The sequence below is a fragment of the Procambarus clarkii genome, chromosome 43 (assembly GCF_040958095.1).
Source record: "Procambarus clarkii isolate CNS0578487 chromosome 43, FALCON_Pclarkii_2.0, whole genome shotgun sequence".
NCBI classification, from domain to species: domain Eukaryota; kingdom Metazoa; phylum Arthropoda; class Malacostraca; order Decapoda; family Cambaridae; genus Procambarus; species Procambarus clarkii.
The window spans coordinates 15,923,345-15,949,626 of record NC_091192.1 but is presented as its reverse complement, the minus strand read 5'-3'; the positions used below and the strand labels follow the sequence as shown (position 1 = coordinate 15,949,626).

The 26,282-nt window shown below is 47.1% G+C and overlaps 1 protein-coding gene across 1 annotated transcript in view; it reads right to left on the bottom strand.

Moving 5' to 3' along the window:
* stg1 (stargazin-like protein) overlaps positions 1–26,282 on the bottom strand; it is a 44,333-nt gene that overhangs the window by 16,898 nt on the left and 1,153 nt on the right. The window contains exons 1-4 of the mRNA XM_045738564.2: positions 25,853–26,282; positions 22,509–22,601; positions 17,186–17,326; positions 3,500–3,702 (exon numbers count right to left, since the gene is read on the bottom strand). The exon at positions 25,853–26,282 is cut by the window's right edge and continues 1,153 nt beyond it. Of these exons, the coding sequence (XP_045594520.1) occupies positions 3,500–3,702; positions 17,186–17,326; positions 22,509–22,601; positions 25,853–26,072 (657 nt within the window). The 5' untranslated portion in view covers positions 26,073–26,282. The remainder of the gene's footprint in view (positions 1–3,499; positions 3,703–17,185; positions 17,327–22,508; positions 22,602–25,852) is intronic.

Sequence of the window (26,282 nt, the reverse complement as noted above, 5' to 3'; positions counted from 1 at the left end):
TGAGACCCCTCTCCACGGGTCGTACCCAGGCCGTGCATAGTGAGACCACTCTCCACGGGTCGTACCCAGGCCGTGCATAGTGAGACCCCTCTCCCCTCTCCACGGGTCGTACCCAGGCCGTGCATAGTGAGACCCCTCTCCCCTCTCCACGGGTCGTACCCAGGCCGTGCATAGTGAGACCCCTCTCCACGGGTCGTACCCAGGCCGTGCATAGTGAGACCCCTCTCCACGGGTCGTACCCAGGCCGTGCATAGTGAGACCCCTCTCCACGGGTCGTACCCAGGCCGTGCATAGTGAGACCCCTCTCCACGGGTCGTACCCAGGCCGTGCATAGTGAGACCCCTCTCCCCTCTCCACGGGTCGTACCCAGGCCGTGCATAGTGAGACCACTCTCCACGGGTCGTACCCAGGCCGTGCATAGTGAGACCCCTCTCCACGGGTCGTACCCAGGCCGTGCATAGTGAGACCACTCTCCACGGGTCGTACCCAGGCCGTGCATAGTGAGACCCCTCTCCCCTCTCCACGGGTCGTACCCAGGCCGTGCATAGTGAGACCCCTCTCCACGGGTCGTACCCAGGCCGTGCATAGTGAGACCCCTCTCCCCTCTCCACGGGTCGTACCCAGGCCGTGCATAGTGAGACCCCTCTCCACGGGTCGTACCCAGGCCGTGCATAGTGAGACCCCTCTCCACGGGTCGTACCCAGGCCGTGCATAGTGAGACCCCTCTCCACGGGTCGTACCCAGGCCGTGCATAGTGAGACCCCTCTCCACGGGTCGTACCCAGGCCGTGCATAGTGAGACCACTCTCCACGGGTCGTACCCAGGCCGTGCATAGTGAGACCCCTCTCCACGGGTCGTACCCAGGCCGTGCATAGTGAGACCACTCTCCACGGGTCGTACCCAGGCCGTGCATAGTGAGACCCCTCTCCACGGGTCGTACCCAGGCCATGCATAGTGAGACCCCTCTCCACGGGTCGTACCCAGGCCGTGCATAGTGAGACCCCTCTCCACGGGTCGTACCCAGGCCGTGCATAGTGAGACCCCTCTCCACGGGTCGTACCCAGGCCGTGCATAGTGAGACCCCTCTCCACGGGTCGTACCCAGGCCGTGCACGGTGGTCTGGTAACTACTGCATCTTTAACACCCCCTAACTAGTCTGCTCTCATATGTAAGTTGGTGACGATATGCTCAGAAGGCGGTCAGGAAAAATTACTATTGCAGGCCCCTTGTGTCCGTAGATGTGGAGTAAGACACCTTGTGTCCGTAGATGTGGAGTAAGACACCTTGTGTCCGTAGATGTGGAGTAAGACACCTTGTGTCCGTAGATGTGGAGTAAGACACCTTGTGTCCGTAGATGTGGAGTAAGACACCTTGTGTTCGTAGATGTGGAGTAAGACACCTTGTGTTCGTAGATGTAGCGTAAGACACCTTGTGTTCGTAGATGTAGCGTAAGACACCTTGTGTCCGTAGATGTAGCGTAAGACACCTTGTGTCCGTAGATGTAGCGTAAGACACCTTGTGTCCGTTGACCCCTCTGTGGTGTCGCCTTGTCGTGGTGAGGGGCTCACGTACACCTGCCTGGGACCGGTGTACGTGAGTTCATCCCCCTCTCCAGCCCCTTTTTGGGTGTTGTACATGCAAAAGGCCCCTCTCCTCGGGTCAATGCTCCCCTGTACGTGCAAAAGGCCCTCTCTTCCTCGGATCAATGCTCCCCTGTACGTGCAAAAGGCCTTCTCTTCCTCGCACCACCGTTGGGTCCTTGTGAGTCACCGAACCACCTGCTGGAGGGGCCTCCCGTGAGGGGCCTCCCGTGAGGGGCCTCCCGTGAGGGGCCTCCCGTGAGGGGCCTCCCGTGAGGGGCCTCCCGTGAGGGGCCTCCCGTGAGGGGCTGCCCTGAGTGGATGGCTGGGTGTCCAGGCTGGGACGAAAGGGAGAATGAGGTCTTTGCACCAATATGGGAGAATAGAGGAGGCTGTAGGACCCCCCTGTTAAAAAGGGGGAGCACCGCTGGAGACGATGTACCTCTTTTTGCGAGGCCCTACACTAGGCCTCCTTGACTGCCCTGATAGGTGGTATCCCTTGGTATCCCTTGGTATCCCTTGGTATCACCTTTCTTCACACTCTCATTCCATTCCCGTCCGTCTTCACTGATGGGGCTAAGTCTGCAGGCAGTGTGGTTATCTTAAGGTTATCTTGAGATGATTTCGGGGCTTTAGTGTCCCCGCGGCCCGGTCCTCGACCAGGCCTCCACCCCCAGGAAGCAGCCCGTGACAGTTGACTAACACCCAGGTACCTATTTTACTGCTAGATAACAGGGGCATAGAGTGAAAGAAACTCTGCCCATTGTTTCTCGCCGGCGCCCGGGATGGAACCCGGGACCACAGGATCACAAGTCCAGCGTGCTGTCCGCTCGGCCGACCGGCTCCCCCCCCGGTGTGGGCTACTCTGTTGTTTTCCCTGACCACACCTATATGTGTCGCCTTCCTCCGGAGACTAGCATCATCACGGCAGAACTTTATGCTATTCTCTATGCTCTTCATCAACTGCTTTCTTGCTGTCAATCTTCCTTTGTTGTTGTTGTTGTAGTTGACTCCCGTAGTGCCCACATGGATTAGGAGTCCTTTAATGCAGTCCATCTGGTGGTAGTCGAGATTCAACATTGGCTCTTTCTCATCTCCAGTAGATTTAAGACAGTGGAGTTTTGTTGTGTTCCCAGCCATAATGGTGTGTCTTTAAATGAGCGTGCGGACACTGCCGCTAAGGAAGATATTCGCACTTGTCCCATCTCCCGTAAAGGTGTTCCTTATTCTGACTTTTACCCAGTTATTCATTCCTCCATCCTTGCCCGTTGGCAGCGTTGTTGGTCTTCTGTTATTTGTAACAAACTGCGTACTCTTAAGAGTAGTGTGTCGCAGTGGCCTTCCTTCCACCACCGTAACCAGTGGTGGGAAACGGCTCTGGCAAGGTTGCGTATTGGCCATACACATTTAACTCACAGATACTTAATGGAGCGCCGCCCTGCTCCTTATTGTCCAAACTGCATTGTCCCTCTTACGGTCTTGCATATTGTGTCCTGACATGTTGAATGTCCTGACTTTTGGGACAAGCGTGTGTCTAGCTTCCCTACTGTCCCTTGCGGCCATTTGTCCCTCAATAGAATTCTTGATGAATCATAATAGATACTTATGATATCGTTTCGTCTTATGCATTTCTGTTCCCCTATTTGGAATCTTTATCTTAGTGATATTTAGCGTCCTCTGAATATTCCGCACATTTGATGGTGCTACATAGCCTTCCCGACTTGGTGCCTTCTTTTGATATTTACTGTCTGTAGATGTAGAGTAAGACACCTTGTGTCCGTAGACGTTGAGTAAGACACCTTGTGTCCGTAGACGTTGAGTAAGACACCTTGTGTCCGTAGACGTTGAGTAAGACACCTTGTGTCCGTAGACGTAGAGTAAGACATACCTTGTATCCGTAGATGTGGAATAAGAAATACCTTGTGCCAGTAGATGTAGAGGAAGATGGCAGCTATGCCTGCCGTCTCTGAGGCCAAGAAGGCAGGCATGAGGAGCAGGAAACACCAGCCATATGTGTAGGTGAAGCGAGGTGGCTGGAAGCTGGAGCGGGGCCTCAGCTTGTCACCAACCTCGCCCTTGAGCGTGGCTATGTACACCACCACTCCCACCATCATCACCAGACCTGTAGGGGCGAGACTCGTTACCTACCTCGCCCTTGAGCGTAACTCTCAAGGGCGAAGGAACTCTCTCTCTCTCTTGAGAGAGAGAGAGAGAGAGAGAGAGAGAGAGAGAGAGAGAGAGAGAGAGAGAGAGAGAGACACACACACACACACACACACAGAGAGACACACACACAGAGAGAGAGACACACACAGAGAGACACACACAGAGAGAGACACACACAGAGAGACACACACACAGAGAGAGACACACAGAGAGAGACACACACAGAGAGAGACACACACAGAGAGAGACACAGAGAGAGAGAGACACACACAGAGAGAGACACACACAGAGAGAGACACACACAGAGAGAGACACACACACACAGAGAGACACACACAGAGAGACACACACAGAGAGACACACACAGAGAGACACAGAGAGAGAGAGACACACACAGAGAGACACACACAGAGAGACACACACAGAGAGACACACACAGAGAGAGACACACACAGAGAGAGACACACACAGAGAGAGACACACACAGAGAGACACACACAGAGAGACACACACAGAGAGAGACACACACAGAGAGACACACACAGAGAGACACACACAGAGAGAGACACACACAGAGAGAGACACACAGAGAGACACACACAGAGAGAGACACACACAGAGAGACACACACAGAGAGACACACACAGAGAGACACACACAGAGAGAGACACACACAGAGAGACACACACAGAGAGACACACACAGAGACACACACACAGAGAGAGACACACAGAGAGAGACACACACAGAGAGAGACACACACAGAGAGAGACACACACAGAGAGAGAAACACACAGAGAGAGACACACACAGAGAGAGACACACACAGAGAGACACACAGAGAGACACACACAGAGAGACACACACAGAGAGACACACACACAGAGACACACACAGAGAGACACACAGAGAGAGACACAGAGAGAGAGAGACACAGAGAGAGACACACAGAGAGAGACACAGAGAGAGAGACACAGAGAGAGACACACAGAGAGAGACACACAGAGACAGACAGAAAGAGACAGAGAGAGACAGAGAGATGATACTCTCACCCTTGACTGTGTGGAACATAGGGGAGAAGGATTAGAAAGATGAAGGATAGTGGGAGGGGGGGAAGGGAGAGTGAAGATAATGGAAGAACAACGCAGGGATGGATGGGAAGGGATAGGTTAAGAACTGTGAGGGGTGAGACGGGGGGGGGGGGGGGGGGTGTAGTGAGACAAGAGGGGTGAGCACCAGTAAGCCTGCTGGGGTCCCTTTGAGCCCCTTGCAACAATAGCTTGTTGCATCTGTTGTTCATGTTGAAATATAACCAAAGTATATTTATTATTATTTAATAATATATATATATATATATATATATATATATATATATATATATATATATATATATATATATATATATATATATATATATATATATTGTGACGGTAACGCGTTGGTGTTCGGCTGTTTAAGGCTAGGGGTATGGCCTCGTCACATAGTTATAAAAAAAAATAGAAAAACTGGAACTTCGTCTGTGGTAAGGTAAGGATAAGACACACAAAACACAAGTAAAACTTTAACAATGAAATTTTAATTACGTTAAATAAATCAAAACATGAATAAAATGCACAAACAAATTCTTATAATAAAATCAATGAATCAAAATAATAAGAATACTTAAATGACACAATGAAAAGTTACGTTAAGGCAAAATAACAAGAAGTGCAATACAAAGTAAAATGGGAGGTGCTGGAATATTGGCTTAAAGCCACCACCTCTCTCAGTACACGCTAGAGTCTAGCTGGGAGGAGTGGTGACCACGAGAGCACTGAACATTCTGAGGACTGATGTTGGGGCGACCCCAGACATCAGGTAGTATTGGGGGGGGGGCGAGGCAGGTGCAGCCAGACCGGCGACCAATCAGCGGAGTCGTAGCGATCAACATGTAGTTTGGTGATTTGGGTCCGAACAGGTGGCTGGCTGCATACGTTTTTGCTCACCCTGGCAAGCCTTGCTGGTGTTGTTGTCGTTGTTGGACATTTCTTCCATAGTCTTTTTATATAATTGTGAAGACGTAATTATGGAGGGAAGAGCAGGCTAAATCTCTTGAAGGAGATTATCGTCACAACTCTCCCCCGAAGCCTGCGGTTCTGGAAGAAGTACGTCGTTATGTGGTGGAGTAATGGATGGAGTTGCTTCTACTTCATAAACTCTGGAGAGGGCATCGGCTATGGTGTTGTCAGAACCCTTGATATAGCGGATCTCCAGGTTGAAGTCTTGTAAATACAGAGCCCATCGTAGAAGACGCTGGTTGGTGAATTGGGCTTGATGTAGGAAGCGGAGAGGGTTGTGGTCTGAGAAGATGGTGGTAGACCTGGCGCCTTGTAGGTACGGAGCGAAGTGTTGGAGGTTCAGGACGATGGATAGTAGCTCCTTTTCAATAGTGCTGTAGTTCCTCTGGTGTGGTTTCAGTTTGTAGCTGTAGTAGCTGACAGGTAGAACCTCCTCGCCTCGTAGTTGCATCAGGACACCACCAACGCCGGTACCACTGGCGTCGACATGAAGGACGAAAGGCTTGGTGATATCTGGAGAGGCGAGAATAGGGTTAGAACAGAGGAGGAATTTGAGTTGTTCAAAAGCAACGGTTTGCTGCATGGTCCAATTATACCGTTGCTTGGGACTGGTTAATAGAATTAGAGGTGTGGCGACTGTACTGAAATTCCTCACAAACCTACGGTAGTAAGAGGCAAGACCAAGGAAGCGCAGGAGCTGCTTCCTGGTGGTAGGCTGTGGATACTGTTGGATGGCTTGCGTGTGCGAGTCTAACGGAGCTATGCTGCCACTCCCAATAACATGACCCAGATAACGCACTTTACCTTTCGCGAAAGTGGACTTGCCCAGGTTGATGGTGAGGCCGGCTGTCAGGAGCTTGGAGAACAGACGTCGCAGCTGGAGCAGATGTTCACTCCAGGAGTTGGAGGCTACGACGATATCGTCCAGGTAGGCGTATGTGTTATCCAAGCCCTGGATGACACGGTTGACAGCTCTTTGAAAGGTGGCCGGGGCATTACATAGTCCGAAAGGAAGGCGTTCATATCTGAAAAGTCCAAAAGGAGTGATGAAGGCAGATATCTCTTTAGCGTGCTCCGTTAGACACACTTGATAGTACCCCTTAAGCAAGTCCACTTGGGACAAGTACTGGGCACTACCAATGGCATCAAGGATGTCATCTATCCTTGGCAAGGGGTAAGCATCCTTGACAGTGACAGAGTTCAGTTTACGATAGTCAGTGCACAACCGCACCTTACCTTGGGGTTTGGGCACCAAGATACAGGGTGAGGCCCAGGGGGACTCACAAGGTGTAGCCAGTCCATGGTCCAAGAGGTACTGCACCTCAGCACGCATGACTTCCTTCTTGCTCGGGCTGATTCGGTAGAAGGGTTGACGAATCGGCCGGGTGTCGGGGAGCAGTTGGATGTCGTGCTGGGTAACATTACACTCTTGGGGATCATCTCTGAACAACTCTTGATGTTCTCTGAAGATCTTGACGAGAGGTGCACTATGATTATCCTGAAAGTATTTGGGAAGATCATTAAGGATTTCGGAATTAGAAAGCGCTGACTCCTTGTCAGTGCTTTCGGGAGGAGAAGCTGGGAAGGTCTCACTGTGGATGTAGGGTTCTGTGAATGTGGAATAGTTAGTCAAGACAGTGGGAGGAGTACCATTATATTGCTTCAGGAGGTTGACGTGGCACAGCTGGGTCTTCCGCCGCCTATCTGGAGTCTCTATCACATAATTATTATTATTCCTGCACTCTTTGACGCAGTAGGGTCCTGAAAATCTGTTTTGTAAAGGTGAACCTGGGATAGGGAAATAAGCAAGGACGAAGTCTCCCGGCTTGAATTTTCTTACTTTGCTGGTCTGGTCGTAATGAGTCTTCATTCTCACCTGGGCTTTCAATAGATTATCATGGGCAAAGCGGTGGACTCTCTCTAGAATGTGTTGAAGGTTTTGAAGAAACTGGGGCACATTCTGATGCTCACTGAAGGTGGCATCTCTGAGAGAGTCTTTGAAAGCCTTAAGGGGAGTACGGCACTTACGGCCGTAGAGCATCTCATAAGGAGATACTCCTAGGGACTCATTGGGGAGACTTCTGAAAATACACATTATTAGGTCAATCTGCTTATCCCAATCCTTTGAGGTTTCACTACAAAACTTTTTCAAGAGTGCTTTGATGGTCTGATGACTACGTTCAAGAGAACCCTGTGAAGCAGGATGATAGGGGCTGGACAATACCTGTTTGATGTTGAACTCCTCCAGTGTCCTTTTGAAGAGATCACTGGTGAAGTTGGTGCCACAGTCACTTTGAATCTCCCTGGGAAATCCGTATTGAGTGAAGATCTTCAATAGATGTTTGATAACCGTAGCAGCCGTGATGTTCTTCACTGGAACTGCTATGGGAAATCTGGTGGTAGGACACAGGATGGTTAGGATGTAGGCGTTACCTGAACTGGTCCGAGGTAAAGGACCAACACAGTCTATTATGAGTCTGTGGAAAGGTTCCGCAGGCACCTGTATGGGAATCAGTGGTGCTCTGGGAATGGAGACGTTCGGTTTGCCTGCCATCTGACATGTATGACACTGTTTTACGTACTGTTTGACGTTGTTTACCATACCTGGCCAGTAGTAGTCTTGACGAATCCCATGGTAAGTCTTGTTGAAGCCGTAGTGGGAGAATGCTCCGTGGGCCAGGTGTAGAATAGTGGGCCGCAGGCTGGTGGGAATCACAAGTTGTTCGATGTTGGCCCAATCGTCCTCCTCCTTCAGTTTACTGGGTCTATATCTGCGGTAGAGCAAGTCGTTCTCTAGGAAGAACCCAGGAATACTGTCGGGTTGAGTCTCAGCCTGGAAAAACAATGGTGTTAAAGTAAGATCTTCCCTCTGCAACTTACGGAACTCCAACTTGGTCAGATGCGGGGGTAGTTTCTGAGGGTCTTGAGGGACAGCGGTAGCAGTAGAGTCAGCTGGCTGTGGACGTGCGGCTTGTGCACGGGTGGTCACGAGAACCGGAGGAGAAACTTCATCACTCTCTTGAACCTCTGCTGGAACATACTCAAGAATAGGGTTACTTGGCACAGAGTTACACACCTGGGGTTTGTCCATGACGATCAGGTTGGTCGGTTGCAGGTCTTCTGCCAAGTCATTGCCTAGGAGAAGTTGCACTCCAGGCATGGGAAAAGGCTTTTCCCTGACGGCGACTTGGACTTCCCCGTTCACGTAGGGACAATCCAGGTGGACTCTGGCGAGAGGGTATGGAGTGGTAGCAGTGAGGTCAGTGATGAAGACTGTTTCCCCGGTGTAGACGATGTTGGGCACAGCCGACTTCAAAATGATCGATTGTAGAGCCGCTGTGTCCCTCAAGATCTTCAATTTGAAACGTCCCTCCGGATTTGAACCGTTGGCAGAGACAGTTCCAGTATACAGGTGGTTACTGAAAAGAGAAAGATCATTAACATCAACACCAACATTCATCACAGGCTTACCGGACTTAGGAGGAGTTGGTTTGGGTCGTTGTTGGTCAGTGGTTCCCTTGTATTGAGACTTACCACACTTGTCTATGGTATGTCCATAGAGTCTACAATACTTGCAGTACAGTTGTGAACCAGCTTGATCGGGGCTCACCTTCTCGTAACTGTACCACGACTTCTTACTGGAGGATGGTTCAGGTGTCAGCCGGTGGATGAGGCTGTAAGTGTCAGCCGACTTAGCACACTTCAGGTAGTCGGTTTCTTCTTTATCTGCTAAGTAGAGGCGGACAGGAGGTGGCACACGTCTCAAGAATTCTTCAACAAGCATCAGGTTGACGAGTTCTGCAAAAGTAGAGACATGTGCTGCTTCCAGCCATTTCATGAAATACCTCCGTTTCGTGTTAGCAAACTCAAGGAAGGTAGTGGTACTTGCCTTCAGGTGGTCACGGAATTTCCTTCTATAACTTTCTGTGGAAAGTAGGTAGGCGTCTAACACTGCTTGTTTCAGAGTGTAGTAGTCATTCTCAGACGCCAAAGTACTGAGTGTGACTGCAGCTCTACCTGTAAGATGGACTCTGAGAAGTGTGGCCCATTGGTCGACAGGCCAACTGAGTTGATTAGCAAGGGTTTCAAAGGTGGTGAAAAACACATCAACTTCTGCTTCTACAAAGGATGGCATTAACTTACTTGCATGTGATATATTAAAACTGACAGGAAGATTGGCAGTAGCTTGCTGGCGTTGAGTGAAGTGTGAAGTTTCCAAGGCGATTTCGCGTTGACGACACTCTAGAGCCAGAGTCGCTTGTTGCTTGTCATGTTCGCGTTGTATTTCCAACTCGCGTTGTTTGGTTTCAAGCTGTACTCTTTCACGTTCACGGAGTAATGCGACCTCACGTTCGTGTTCTTCTCTCCTCAAAGCAGCTTCGCGTTCTTGTTCGTCTCTCCTCAAAGCAGCTTCGCGTTCTTGTTCGTCTCTCCTCAAAGCAGCCTCGCGTTCTTGTTCTTCCCTCCGTATGGCAGCCGCTCGTTCTTGTTGTTCGCGGGCTTCCCTTTGCTGCTCACGTTCAATCTTAGCCAGCTCTAGTTTAAGTTTCATCGTTGCCAAGTCAGTTTTATCTGCAATATAGTAAGTTTCATGAGTTTCAGAGTCTATCTTACCTTGCTCTAAATAGTAATCCAGCAACAGGTTGTGTAGGTCATTTTTGTTGGCTTGGTAGGGAACTTCTAGTTGATACTCATGTGCAAGAGTTTGTAATTCAGTCCTCTTGGCACGACTTAAAGTTCCTATTTCACCTGCTGGATTTGCACGGAAAGTTTGGAGACGAAACATGGTGAAATTAGCAAATAAAGGTACACGAATATTCAATAGTGAAATGTCAGAAACAGGACAACGTGGCAACTGGTACCTATCCTGTGTGATCTTTAACAATTAACGTTAAGTGAAAGATATTAAATGATTAAATTAAATCAAGGGCGCAGGAAATCTTGTACCCGGTACTCATGTAAGAGAATAAGGGCAAGAAAATCCTACTAACAAATGAAACAAAGTTTCGAAAACAAATGAAACAGTTAAATGCTTCAAAAGTAAAATTGGTAGTCCAAGGATGTAGGCATACCTTGCCAAGTCTCTATAGGACATAAAGCAAGTTTTTCCTACTGAATTTAATATGATACTTACAGAATTAGCGAACTTTTGTGCTCTGAAAAAATAAGCTAATTCCCTACCGTTGTATGTATCATCATCTCTGACTGACGTGTAGGGGTGCGAGGTGTCAACTGGTGACGAGAACTGCTGCTGAGGTCCCAATTCAGCAACTAAAGTTCGAGCTAGAGGAACTATGGCCCTCTTTGTCCTCCTACAGTCAGATTGCAGAAGATTGGGTACTCTTGACCCGGGGCAGACCACAGTACCAGGGTACCAATATGATGATCTGTCAGAATGAGAAATATTCAAGGGACATAGATGGTAAACACGAGTAATAACATGGAGGGAGAGATGACCAATTAAGAGTATGACTGCGGCCTACAGTCACCACGTAATCCAAAGTTGTCTCACCTTCACTATATGTTACTCTCGTAATGCACAATACACCGCACCTTATAAAAAATGAAATTGAATGAAAAATAGTAAAGCTACGTTAACAAAGTTAAATACGCTTACCATAAATTACCACTTGGCACCAGTACCTGAGTGAAGATCCCGGACAGGCCCCCATATAACTTGTGACGGTAACGCGTTGGTGTTCGGCTGTTTAAGGCTAGGGGTATGGCCTCGTCACATAGTTATAAAAAAAAATAGAAAAACTGGAACTTCGTCTGTGGTAAGGTAAGGAGAAGACACACAAAACACAAGTAAACTTTAACAATGAAATTTTAATTACGTTAAATAAATCAAAACATGAAAATAATGCACAAACAAATTCTTATAATAAAATCAATGAATCAAAATAATAAGAATACTTAAATGACACAATGAAAAGTTACGTTAAGGCAAAATAACAAGAAGTGCAACACAAAGTAAAATGGGAGGTGCTGGAATATTGGCTTAAAGCCACCACCTCTCTCAGTACACGCTAACGTCTAGCTGGGAGGAGTGGTGACCACGAGAGCACTGAACATTCTGAGGACTGATGTTGGGGCGACCCCAGACATCAGGTAGTATTGGGGGGGGGGGGCGAGACAGGTGCAGCCAGACCGGCGACCAATCAGCGGAGTCGTAGCGATCAACATGTAGTTTGGTGATTTGGGTCCGAACAGGTGGCTGGCTGCATACGTTTTTGCTCACCCTGGCAAGCCTTGCTGGTGTTGTTGTCGTTGTTGGACATTTCTTCCATAGTCTTTTTATATAATTGTGAAGACGTAATTATGGAGGGAAGAGCAGGCTAAATCTCTTGAAGGAGATTATCGTCACAATATATATACATATATATATATATATATATATATATATATATATATATATATATATATATATATATATATATATATATATATTAGTATATTTTGGTAGCAGTCTTTCCTGTAGACATATATTATTAAATATGACCGAAAAAGTAAGATTAATAATTCTAACACGAATTTTCTCAATCTTTCGTACATTACGCTTCACTGTTGGAGGTAAATCAAAAATCACTTCTCCAAAATTCATTTTTATTTCTAGTCTGACGCGTCACGGGCGCGTTTCGTAAAACTTATTACATTTTCAAAGACTTCACAAATACACAACTGATTAGAACTTGCGTTTCTCTGATTTTATATCTACATTTGAGTGAGGTGGGAAGGGTGATGTGGCATTAACACAAGACAGAACAATAGGGGATATTAATAGGGTATTAAAAGTATCAACACAAGACAGAACAGAAACAATGGGTATTGAATAGAAGTGTTTGTAGAAAGCCTATTGGTCCATATTTCTTGATGCTTCTATATTGGAGCGGAGTCTTGAGGTGGGTAGAATATAGTTGTGCAATAATTGGCTGTTGATTGCTGGTGTTGACTTCTTGATGTGTAGTGCCTCGCAAACGTCAAGCCGCCTGCTATCGCTGTATCTATCGATGATTTCTGTGTTGTTTACTAGGATTTCTCTGGCGATGGTTTGGTTATGGGAAGAGATTATATGTTCCTTAATGGAGCCCTGTTGCTTATGCATCGTTAAACGCCTAGAAAGAGATGTTGTTGTCTTGCCTATATACTGGTTTTTTTGGAGCTTGCAGTCCCCAAGTGGGCATTTGAAGGCATAGACGACGTTAGTCTCTTTTAAAGCTTTCTGTTTTGTGTCTGGAGAGTTTCTCATGAGTAGGCTGGCCGTTTTTCTGGTTTTATAGTAAATCGTCAGTTGTATCCTCTGATTTTTGTCTGTAGGGATAACGTTTCTATTAACAATATCTTTCAGGACCCTTTCCTCCGTTTTATGAGCTGTGGAAAAGAAGTTCCTGTGGAAAAGAAGCACTACACATCAAGAAGTCAACACCAGCAATCAACAGCCAATTAATGCACAACTATATTCTACCCACCTCAAGACTCCGCTCCAATATAGAAGCATCAAGAAATATGGACCAATAGGCTTTCTACAAACACTTCTATTCAATACCCATTGTTTCTGTTCTGTCTTGTGTTGATACTTTTAATACCCTATTAATATCCCCTATTGTTCTGTCTTGTGTTAATGCCACATCACCCTTCCCACCTCACTCAAATGTAGATATAAAATCAGAGAAACGCAAGTTCTAATCAGTTGTGTATTTGTGAAGTCTTTGAAAATGTAATAAGTTTTACGAAACGCGCCCGTGTCGCGTCAGACTAGAAATAAAAATGAATTTTGGAGAAGTGATTTTTGATTTACCTCCAACAGTGAAGCGTAATGTACGAAAGATTGAGAAAATTCGTGTTAGAATTATTAATCTTACTTTTTCGGTCATATTTAATAATATATATATATATATATATGTGTGTATATATATATATATATATATATATATATATATATATATATATATATATATATATATATATTATATATATATATATATATATAAGAACTGTAAATGATCCGACCAGGATTGGAACCTATGACGTCTAGGATCACCCGCAAGAGTACACAGTACTATGACCACCGCACCATTGATCGCCTATAAGGAGTGATCAGTCCTGATGCTTATTAATTAAGCTCCACGACTGACCAACCCCCGACGACACTCGTGGATCCATTTGCATACAGTTTTTCATCCAATTCTGGCACCTGCCCGGGCCGCGGTGAGGCAACACAAGTGAGAAAGGCTGCAGGAACGCTCAAGCCATAGATCACTCTAAATGACCCGACCAGGACATGTGTTTGTTGTAAACATCTGTCATTAAATATGACAGAAAGGTTTATTCCTTGGGAACGAAACTTAAAAAAATATAACTCTCCAAAGTTTACTTTTAGAGTTTTCCCTGGCACTAAAAGATGAGTTTTGTTGAAAAACTCTCAACATCTTGTGAGGAAGTGGATACAAGTTAGCTGAGACTATAGACTATATAACCAAGAAGGATGAGGCAAAGTTAGGTGGTACCCGGTCCATGGTGAGGTGTGAGCTGGGTGTTCCAGCCCAGCCTCCTGTACCAGCCATGATCACCATCATGCACACAGTGTATGCAGGATGGTGGTCAGTGTATGCAGGATGGTACAGTGTATCCAGGATGGTACAGTGTATCCAGGATGGTACGGTATATGCAGGATGGACACAGTACCGCATAAGAGGCTGGTACATAAGCTGGAGAGACAGGCAGGTGTAGCTAGTAAGGTGCTCCAGTGGATAAGGGAATACCTAAGTAATAGCAAGCAGAGAGTTACAGTGAGGGGGTGAGACCTCAGATTGGCGTGAAGTCACCAGTGGAGTCCCACAGGGCTCTGTACTCGGTCCTATCTTGTTTCTGATATATGTAAATGATCTCCCGGAGGGTATCGATTCATTTCTCTCAATGTTTGCGGACGATGCTAAAATTATGAGAAGGATTAAGACAGAGGAGGACTGCTTGGGGCTTCAAGAAGACCTAGACAAGGTGAAGGAATGGTCGAACAAATGGTTGTTAGAGTTTAACCCAAGCAAATGTAATGTAATGAAGATAGGTGTAAGGAGCAGGAGGCCAGATACAAGGTATCATCTGGGAGATGAAATACTTCAAGAGTCAGAGAGAGAAAAAGACTTGGGGGTTGATATCACGCCAGACCTGTCCCCTGCAGCTCATATCAAGAGGATATCATCAGCGGCATATGCCTGGCTGGCCAACATAAGAACGGCATTCAGAAACTTGTGTAAGGAATAATTCAGAACTTTGTATACCACATATGTCAGACCAATCCTGGAGTATGCAGCCCCAGCATACAGTCCATATCTAGTCAAGGATAAGACCAAACTGGAAAAGGTTCAAAGGTTTGCCACCAGACTAGTACTCGAGCTGAGAGGTATGAGCTACGAGGAGAGACTACGGGAATTAAACCTCTCTTTGCTGGAAGACAGAAGAGTTAGGGGGGACATGATCACCACATTCAAGATTCTCAAGGGAATTGATAGGGTAGATAAAGACAGGCTATTTAACACAAGGGGCACACGCACAAGGGGACACAGGTGGAAACTGAACGCCCAAATGAGCCACAGAGATATTAGAAAGAACTTTTTTATTGTCAGAGTGGTTGGCAAATGGAATGCATTAGGCAGTGATGTGGTGGAGGCTGACTCCATACACAGTTTGAGGTGTAGATATGATAGAGCTCAGTAGGCTCAGGAATCTGTGCACCTGTTGATTGACGGTTGAGAGGCGGGACCAAAGAGCCAGAGCTCAACCCCCGCAAACACAATTAGGTGAGTACAGTGACGTAAAACACAATTGACAAGTAGAAATCGGTAATATTGAATTTATACAGTCTAGAATTTTTTTGTACTGCTGTTGCAAAGAAAACCTAACCTTCTTAGGCCTAATAAACGCTACCTGAGGCCAAATATAGTACATCTATGTGCTATATTACGTCTAGGAATATTTAAGTTTGGTTTTAGTTTTACGTTTTTTCGGCCAATATAAAGTGAATAGTACCAAATTGTATTCAATATAATTGTCCATTACGTCATGTTTGTAGGATGGTGCACATAGATATGAAGAGTAGTATACAGCAGGATGATGGGTGGCATCATGCGGCCTTGGTAGTGAGGAGTGAGTGTAGCAGGGTAGGAACCTGACTGTGAGCTGGTACTCGGAGGAGTGTAGCATACCTAGTGCTTTGTCCATCTCTAATGTTCTATAGTATAACCTTCCTGTGAATAATATTAATATATATATATATGTCGTACCTAGTAGCCAGAACGCACTTCTCAGCCTACTATGCAAGGCCCGATTTGCCTAATAAGCCAAGTTTTCCTGAATTAATATATTTTCTCAATTTTTTTTCTTATGAAATGATAAAGCTACCCATTTCATTATGTATGAGGTACATTTTTTTATTGGAGTTAAAATTAACGTAGATATATGACCGAACCTAACCAACCCTACCTAACCTAACCTATCTCTATAGGTTAGGTTAGGTTAGGTTAGGTAGGTTAGGTAGTCGAAAAACAATTAATTCATGAAAACTTGGCTTATTAGGCAAATCGTGCCTCGCATAGTAGGCCGAGAAGTGCGTTCTGGCTACTAGGTACGACATATATATATATATATATATATATATATATATATATATATATATATATATGTCGTACCTAGTAGCCAGAACGCACTTCTCAGCCTACTATGCAAGGCCCGATTTGCCTAATAAGCCAAGTTTTCCTGAATTAATATATTTTCTCAATTTTTTTTCTTATGAAATGATAAAGCTACCCATTTCATTATGTATGAGGTACATTTTTTTATTGGAGTTAAAATTAACGTAGATATATGACCGAACCTAACCAACCCTACCTAACCTAACCTATCTCTATAGGTTAGGTTAGGTTAGGTTAGGTAGGTTAGGTAGTCGAAAAACAATTAATTCATGAAAACTTGGCTTATTAGGCAAATCGGGCCTTGCATAGTAGGCTGAGAAGTGCGTTCTGGCTACTAGGTACGACATATATATATATATATATATATATATATATATATATATATATATATATATATATATATATAATGTATATAATATGGAGGAGAACTACTATCACACTAATCAATGAAGATAATAACCCACTATTTTGAAAAACATTAGGAAATATTAGACTGAATATTTGAATGCTAATCCAGGATGTTCTTCAGCAGGGAGGAGGACCTCACTGCTCAAGAGGATCCGGGTTGTCTACACTTTCTCTTGTTTTCGAAATGGTGGGTTATTATTTTCACATATATTATCGTTCCTATTTACATGTTCATAAGTGCTCACTATCGCTGCCCTCCTCACTGACTTCACTATCACCAGCTTACCAGCGACGACGAAGGTGATGCCGGAGACGAAGGTGAGGAAGCGACGCCTCCTGCAGCAGTGGCCGTTGAGGCAGAGGACCTCCGCCACCGTCAGCAGCGCCGCCGCCGTCAGGAAGTACCCCGCTGACTTGAGCACCGTGTCTGCCAGCCCAGGGCGGCGCCAGCGGCAGGGGGGAGAACGGCAGGTGAGTTGGTAGGTAATGGCAGGTGAGCGCATAGGAGCTCAGGGGCCAGATTCACGAAAGCACTTACGCAAATACTTACGAACCTGTACATCTTTTCTCAATCTTTGCCGGCTTTGTTTACAATTATTAAACAGTTAATGAGCTTCGAAGCACCAGGAGGCTGTTTATACAACCCGTCCTCTTAAAAAGATCGTCACTTTTGGCTCGTATGCGCGATATGGCTAAATTTGGACGTAATTTGAAATGAAATCGACTCACAAAAGTGACGTTCTGTTCCGTTTTCTATTTGAGTCGTCCGGCTTACGCACAGAGGTTATAAGAGGAGACTTTAAATTCACGTTTTTCATAACGTTTTGAAACTTTATGAGAATTTCCTGCCCACCTAACCTATCAGAGGACCCTTAACTTACTGTTGTTGAAAAAAGAAATCCCAAATTTATTTTAATTTTGTTTTCTTTTTCAAATTACGTCCAAATTCGGCCATACGGGCAAACGTCCAAAAGCGACGTTCTTTTTAAGAGGACAGGTTGGTTTATAACAGTAACAAGAGTTGAATGGGAAGTTTTCATGCTTGTAAACTGTTTAATAAATGTAATCAAAACCGTCAAAGATTGAGGAAAGATGTACACGTTCGTAAATGCTTGCGTAAGTGTTTTCGTGAATCTGGCCCCTGGAGTATAACTCGTCAACCACACTATCGTGGAGGAAATAAACACTACATACACTTGCTCACTGGGAGAGTCGAACTCCCGACCCCAAGAACGCGAGGCAAAAGCTCTACCACTGTACTACGCTGACGGCACCAATAGAGATTTCATCTATCATTTAGAAATTATTCTCAATTGGTGGCGTCTGGGCAGTACAGTGGTAGAGCTTTGGCTTCACGCTCGTGGGGTCGAGACTTCGAGTCTCCCAGCGCCCAAGTGAATGAAACTGAGGAGTATGTAGAAAATGGGAAGTGCGCGCATAGAACCTGTGATATGAGGGGAAAGAAGATGGGGAGAACACACACAAAACAAAACCAGAATATTATACATTCCAAAACCAGAATATGAGACGTTTATAGGCAAGAATATGAGGGGTTTAAAGAGGCGAAAATGAGAGGTTCAGAGATAAGACTATGAGAGGCTTAAATGCACGATTATGAGAGATACAAAGGTAAGAATATGAAAGGAACGAAGATAAGAATATGGTAGGTTTAAAGGCACGAATATGAGAGGTACAGACGTAAGAATATGAAAAGTACGAAGGTAAGAATATGAGAGGTACAAAGGTAAGGATATGAAAGGTACGAAGGTAAGAATATGAGAGGTGCAAAGGCAAGAATATAAGAGGTACAAAGGTAAGGATATGAGAGGTACAAATCAAGAATATGAGAGGTGCAAAGGCAAGAATATAAGAGGTACAAAGGTAAGGATATGAGAGGTACAAATCAAGAATATGAGAGGTACAAATGCAAGAATATGAGAGGTACAAAGATAAGAATATGAGGTACAAAAATATGAACATGAGCGGCACAAAAGTAGGAACATGAGCAGTACAAAAGTAAGAACATAAGAAATAAAACTAAGAACATTAGAGTTAAAACTAAGAATATGAGAGCTATAAAGAAACTGGGAAGGTATTTGGAGAATAATAAGCACTGTGCTCCTCCTTTCACCTAATACGTTTAAAAAGCGACGTGTGAGTACAAGTTGCTGCACCTAAATGTTGACGTTTTCTCTTCATTTATAACAAATTGCATTTTTAACGGAGTTGCAGATCTAGAGAAGCTGGACTTATCATGACGGAGACACTGGCAACTTGTGTACTTACTGGGTTATGGTGACACTGTCAGGGTACTTACTGGGGGATGGTGACACTGTCAGAGTACTTACTGGGGGGTGGTGACACTGTCAGGGTACTTACTGGGGGATGGTGACACTGTCAGAGTACTTACTGGGGGGTGGTGACACTGTCAGGGTACTTACTGGGGGATGGTGACACTGTCAGGGTACTTACTGGGGGATGGTGACACTGTCAGAGTACCTACTGGGGGATGGTGACACTGTCAGGGTACCTACTGGGGGATGGTGACACTGTCAGGGTACTTACTGGGGGATGGTGACACTGTCAGGGTACCTACTGGGGGATGGTGACACTGTCAGAAAGCCATGGCGCAGAACAACTCTCCTATTACGTATACTTTCAATAAAACTTTATACAAAACGTATATATTGGGCACATGTCAGCACTCTATAACAATGGACCAACCGTGGGGACTGTTATACCAGAACATTTATATATGATCATCCTTGATATGGAGGCAGTGTCTGGGGGTGTATAATCGTAACCCGCTTTATTTGGAAAACTGCGAGCTTAGTAAAGTATTAATATCGCAGAATAGCACTAATATTGTCTATATTGGGTGCGACTTCCCTCATAATTGCGCCAAGTTGTATTACTCAGCATTACAAGCCTTAGGCTTCGATAAAGACAATATATTGTCTTGTGATACATATGTGAATGGTGGAACCATACTGGCCTTTAATTTACAACCTGAGGATATAGATGACACCATCCCGATTGAAAAAAGTGGTAATCTGAGGATCGCTTTGGAATTTAGATGCGGTGTGGCTAGAAATAAAGTCATTCTAGTTTATGGGTCTACAACAGATGTGATCAGCATTAACGCTGATCGTCGCGTTATTTGCAATACGCAAGGATAAATATTAATATGAATTGTTTGAAAATAAATGAGGCTATCAGAAGTAATTTAGGTGATAAGGTAAACTATCTAGGATGTTTCGTAGCTGATGACGTAAGGAAAATACTGACAAAAATACATAAAAAAAGACCTGTGGTGTTTATAATCAACACTCTGGACTCGGGTTCTCGTAATAAAATGGGGCATTGGATAACATTCTATGTAAATAAGGATGAAGGTAGAAGCGAGATAGTTATCTTGAGGTTATCTTGAGATGATTTCGGGGCTTTTTTTAGTGTCCCCGCGGCCCGGTCCTCGACCAGGCCTCCACCCCCAGGAAGCAACCCGTGACAGCTGACTAACACCCAGGTACCTATTTTACTGCTAGGTAACAGGGGCATAGGGTGAAAGAAACTCTGCCCAATGTTTCTCGCCGGCGCCTGGGATCGAACCCAGGACCACAGGATCACAAGTCCAGCGTGCTGTCCGCTCGGCCGACCGGCTCTAGTTATACTAGATAGCTACGCCAATCCTGCAATCGGAACTTATTCAAGATATTTTGAGGAGTATATGTCCTACTTCCAAGACTATACCCTATATATTATGAAGAAAAGGATTCAATCCCTAAATAGTTACTTCTGTGAGAATTACGCCGTTTATTTTGCCTATCATTTTTCCAGACTAGGCTTAGAGGCCGCCCTGCTTCACTTTGATGAAGCATTTAAATATGGTCAATTTCGCAAGAATGATGAAAAAGTGTTGAAATTCAATTATGCTCAGATGAAAATGCCTGTGTGTAAGCAAACATTCTGCTTAAACGGTACTGATGCTGAGTGTGAAACGCTGTGTGCCGAAGTTGGCTAGGATGATAGTGCGGTGAGTAATACTTTATGTTAGGATTGAATGATGAACATAATAATGTCTGTATTTATTTTTACAACATTGACAACAAAAAACTTATAATCTTTTTCATTTCTACAGATTGGCTGGTTGACTAGCGTGCTGGGAAGGTTCGATGGAGTGGATGAATGACTCCCAATCTGTCTGTCTACTACCTAAATCCTTTCTACAGATTGAATGATTGACTAGGATGACAAGAAGTTTCGATGGACTGGATGAATACCTCTCCCATCTACCTGCCAGCTAAAGCATCAAGAAGAAGTATTATTATTATTATTATTATTATTATTATCGTTGTAAATCGCTTAAGTGTTTAATAAAGAAATAAATTTATATAATGTGTTTACTTTTCCCTCGTTTATTGCATATATTCTTTCATTCACTAGCGAGAAAATGCAAACATTCTGGCTGAGGTGTGCGGTATGACTTAACTCTCTCAAAATGCAGTCCTCCAGACCCATGGAGTGTGAAATTACCCGTGATAGATGCTGCTTGTCTCCTGACGAGGGGAGTGGGGTGGGGGGGGGGGAGGGGGGGAGGGGAAAACATAACCCAAACACCTACTGGAAATACTCTTCAGTTAGCCACTGAATGGTGGACAGTACACACACCTCCCACACCCCTCTGTAGACTTTGAAAAACGATTAAGGCTAATGTACCACATCCGCCCTGGTGCAGCTCAAACACCTCCTGGTCTGTCACCTATACACACACGTGCATTGTTACATAAAACAGACCTTCTCTGCCAACTGCTACCTCCTCTCATTCACATCTTAAGAGTGTCTGCTCTCTCTCTCTCACCCTCCTCGACACTTCCTGCTGCGTATGGTGGAACTAATCTCCTCATGGATCATCACCAAACACAGCTGCATAGCTCAGAAAAAAAGTTAAACGCTCGAAGAGTATAATGGCTGTCAAAAACCACAAACACATTCCACCCTCGCTACTCAACCACAATGGCCCTCCAACCCTCTCCCGCCAAGGGGAAGCTCCCCTCACCTCCTCAACATATCCGCCTATGTTGGGACCCTCCACCCCCTCTACATAGCCTTACTTAGTCGCATCTATTAATCAAACTATTAATCCACACACACACACACACAGGATTAACACTACGGCAAACACCCATACATATTCATCTACTCTTATACCCCCTATTCTACTCTTCTCCTCCTATTCCTTACTCTACCACATACACCACATACCCCCCAACATAAACCCCCCATCAATCCATAACACCTAACCAGACACTGGACGCTCACACGCGTCCGACACGCGCCAAACATCCGGAAAATCACCCTACAACACTATGTGCCTACATACCTCTGACCCATCTGGACAGCTGGTCCTAATAGGACCACCTCTCCAGATGGGGCGCACGGTTCTAGTCCTCAACTTCACTACTGATGGTGACACTGTCAGAGCACTTACTGGGGATGGTGAAACTGTCAGAGTACTTACTGGAGGATGGTGACACTGTCAGCGTACTTACTGGGGATAGTGACATTGTCAGAGTACTTACTGGGGATGGTGACACTGTCCAGGTACTTACAGGGGATGGCAGTAGTTGAGTCTTGGGGATCAGGACTGTAGATCTCATCAGGGAAGTAGTCAATCTTGGTGCATCTGAACTCCGTCTTGCCCACTGTGGGGAGAGAAGGTCATGTTGGGGTGAGGAGGTCATGTGGGGAGAGGTCATGTTGGGGTGAGGAGGTCATGTGGGGAGAGGTCATGTTGGGGTGAGGAGGTCATGTGGGGAGAGGTTATGTTGGGGTGAGGAGGTCATGTGGGGAGAGGTCATGTGGAGAGAGGTCATGTGGGGAGAGGTCATGTGGAGAGAGGTCTTGTTGGGGTGAGGAGGTCATGTGGGGAGAGAAGGTCATGTTGGGGTGAGGAGGTCATGTGGGGAGAGAAGGTCATGTTGGAGTGAGGAGGTCATGTGGGGAGAGGTCATGTTGGGGTGAGGAGGTCATGTGGGGAGAGGTCATGTTGGGGTGAGGAGGTCATGTGGGGAGAGGTCATGTTGGGGTGAGGAGGACAAGTGGGGAGAGGTCATTCTGGGGTGAGGAGGACAAGTGGGGAGAGGTCATGTTGGGGTGAGGAGGTCATGTGGGGAGAGGTCATGTTGAGGTGAGGAGGTCATGTGGGGAGAGGTCTTGTTGGGGTGAGGAGGTCATGTGGGGAGAGGTCATGTGGGGTGAGGAGGTCATGTGGGGAGAGGTCATGTGGGGTGAGGAGGTCATGTGGGGAGAGGTCATGTGGGGAGAGGTCATGTGGGGTGAGGAGGTCATGTTGGGGTGAGGAGGTCATGTGGGGAGAGGTCATGTTGGGGTGAGGAGGTCATGTGGGGAGAGGTCATGTTGGGGTGAGGAGGTCATGTGGGGAGAGGTCATGTGGAGAGAGGTCTTGCTGGGGTGAGGAGGTCATGTGGGGAGAGGTCATGTGGGGAGAGGTCATGTTGGGGTGAGGAGGTCATGTGGAGAGAGGTCTTGTTGGGGTGAGGAGGTCATGTGGGGAGAGGTCATGTTGGGGTGAGGTCATGTGGGGAGAGGTCATGTGGGGAGAGGTCATGTTGGGGTGAGGAGGTCATGTGGGGAGAGGTCATGTTGGGGTGAGGAGGTCATGTGGGGAGAGGTCATGTGGGCCACACAACATAAGAACATAAGAACATAAGAACAAAGGTAACTGCAGAAGGCCTATTGGCCCATACGAGGCAGCTCCTATCTATAACCACCCAATCCCACTCATATACTTGTCCAACCCGCACTTGAAACAATCGAGGGACCCCACCTCCACCACGTTACACGGTAATTGGTTCCACAAATAAACAACCCTGTTACCGAACCAGTATTTACCCAAGTCTTTCCTAAATCTAAACTTATCCAATTTATACCCATTGTTTCGTGTTCTGTCTTGTGTTGATACTTTTAATACCCTATTAATATCCCGATTAATATAACATAGAGCGTACCACACACTACAGAGCGGGCCACACAACATAGAGCGGGTCACACACTACAGAGCGGGCCACACAACATAGAGCGGGCCACACACTACAGAGCGGGCCACACACTACAGAGCGGGCCACACAACATAGAGCGGGCCACACACTACAGAGCGGGCCACACAATATAGAGCGGGCCACACACCACAGAGCGGGCCACACAACATAGAGCGGGCCACACACCACAGAGTGGGCCACACACCACAGAGCTGGCCACACAACATAGAGCCGGCCACACACCACAGAGCGGGCCACACACCACAGAGCGGGCCACACACCACAGAGCGGGCCACACACCACAGAGCGGGCCACACAACATAGAGCGGGCCACACAACATAGAGCGGGCCACACAACATAGAGCGGGCCACACAACATAGAGCGGGGCCACACAACATAAAGCGGGCCACACAACATAGAGCGGGCCACACACTACAGAGCGGGCCACACACCATAGAGCGGGCCACGCAACATAAAGCGGGCCACACAACATAAAGCGGGCCACACAACATAGAGCGGGCCACACACTACAGAGCGGGCCACACAATATAGAGCGGGCCACACAACACAGAGCGGGCCACACAACATAGAGCGGGCCACACACTACAGAGCGGGCCACACACTACAGAGCGGGCCACACACCACAGAGCGGGCCACACAACATAAAGCGGGCCACACAACATAGAGCGGGCCACACAACATAGAGCGGGCCACACAACATAGAGCGGGCCACACACTACAGAGCGGGCCACACAACATAGAGCGGGCCACACACCACAGAGCGGGCCACACAACATAGAGCGGGCTACACACTACAGAGCGGGCCACACAACATAAAGCGGGCCACACAACATAGAGCGGGCCACACACTACAGAGCGGGCCACACACTACAGAGCGGGCCACACAACATAGAGCGGGCCACACACTACAGAGCGGGCCACACAACATAAAGCGGGCCACACAACATAGAGCGGGCCACACACTACAGAGCGGGCCACACAACATAGAGCGGGCCACACAACATAAAGCGGGCCACACAACATAGAGCGGGCCACACGCTACAGAGCGGGTCACACAACATAGAGCGGGCCACACAACACAGAGCGGGCCACACAACATAGAGCGGGCCACACACTACAGAGCGGGCCACACAACATAGAGCGGGCCACACACCACAGAGCGGGCCACACAACATAGAGCGGGCCACACAACATAGAGCGGGCCACACAACATAGAGCGGGCCACACACTACAGAGCAGGCCACACACCACAGAGCGGGCCACACAACATAGAGCGGGCCACACAACATGGAGCGGGCCACACAACATAGAGCGGGCCACACAACACAGAGCGGGCCACACAACATAGAGCAGGCCACACACCACAGAGCGGGCCACACAACATAGAGCGGGCCACACAACATGGAGCGGGCCACACAACATAGAGCGGGCCACACAACATTGAGCGGGCCACACAACATAGAGCGGGCCACACAACATAGAGCGGGCCACACACTACAGAGCGGGCCACACACCACAGAGTGGGCCACACACCATAGAGCGGGCCACACAACACAGCGGGCCACACACCATAGAGCGGGCCACACACCATAGAGCGGGCCACACAACACAGCGGGCCACACAACACAGCGGGCCACACACCATAGAGCGGGCCACACACCATAGAGCGGGCCACACACCACAGAGCGGGCCACACAATATAGAGCGGGCCACACACCATAGAGCGGGCCACACACCACAGAGCGGGCCACACAATATAGAGCGGGTCACACACCACAGAGCGGGCCACACACCACAGAGCGGGCCACACAACATAGAGCGGGCCACACAACATAGAGCGGCCCACACAACATTGAGCGGGTCAGCAGCTAACCTTCAGTAGAGCAGAGAGTGAAGAGGCCGCTGACGGTGCCCTTGGTGAGGTACTCGACCCTGGAAGAGCCGTTCCTGTAGGAGGGGTTGGGCATCCTCTCCTCGGAGGTCAGCCAACAGCTGCCGCTGATGGCAGCCAGGACGCACACGCCACTCAGCATGGCTGCCAGCGGCGTCCCCACCCACAGCAGCTGCTCCGTCATGTTCACCCCTAGCATCATCACTCTGGCGTCCCTCAGCCTCTGGCGTCCCTCAGCCTCTGGCGTCCCTCAGCCTCTGGCGTCCCTCAGGCTCTGATGGGGTCGGCCACGTTGTCTTCCATAGAGTTGTGTTTTTGGTGAGCTTGGGTGAGGCGTCGGCTCCTTCCTCGACATCCCTGATCGTTCTCAAATGTCACACATGTCTCCGTTTTCTTTTGGTTAGCTTCGTGT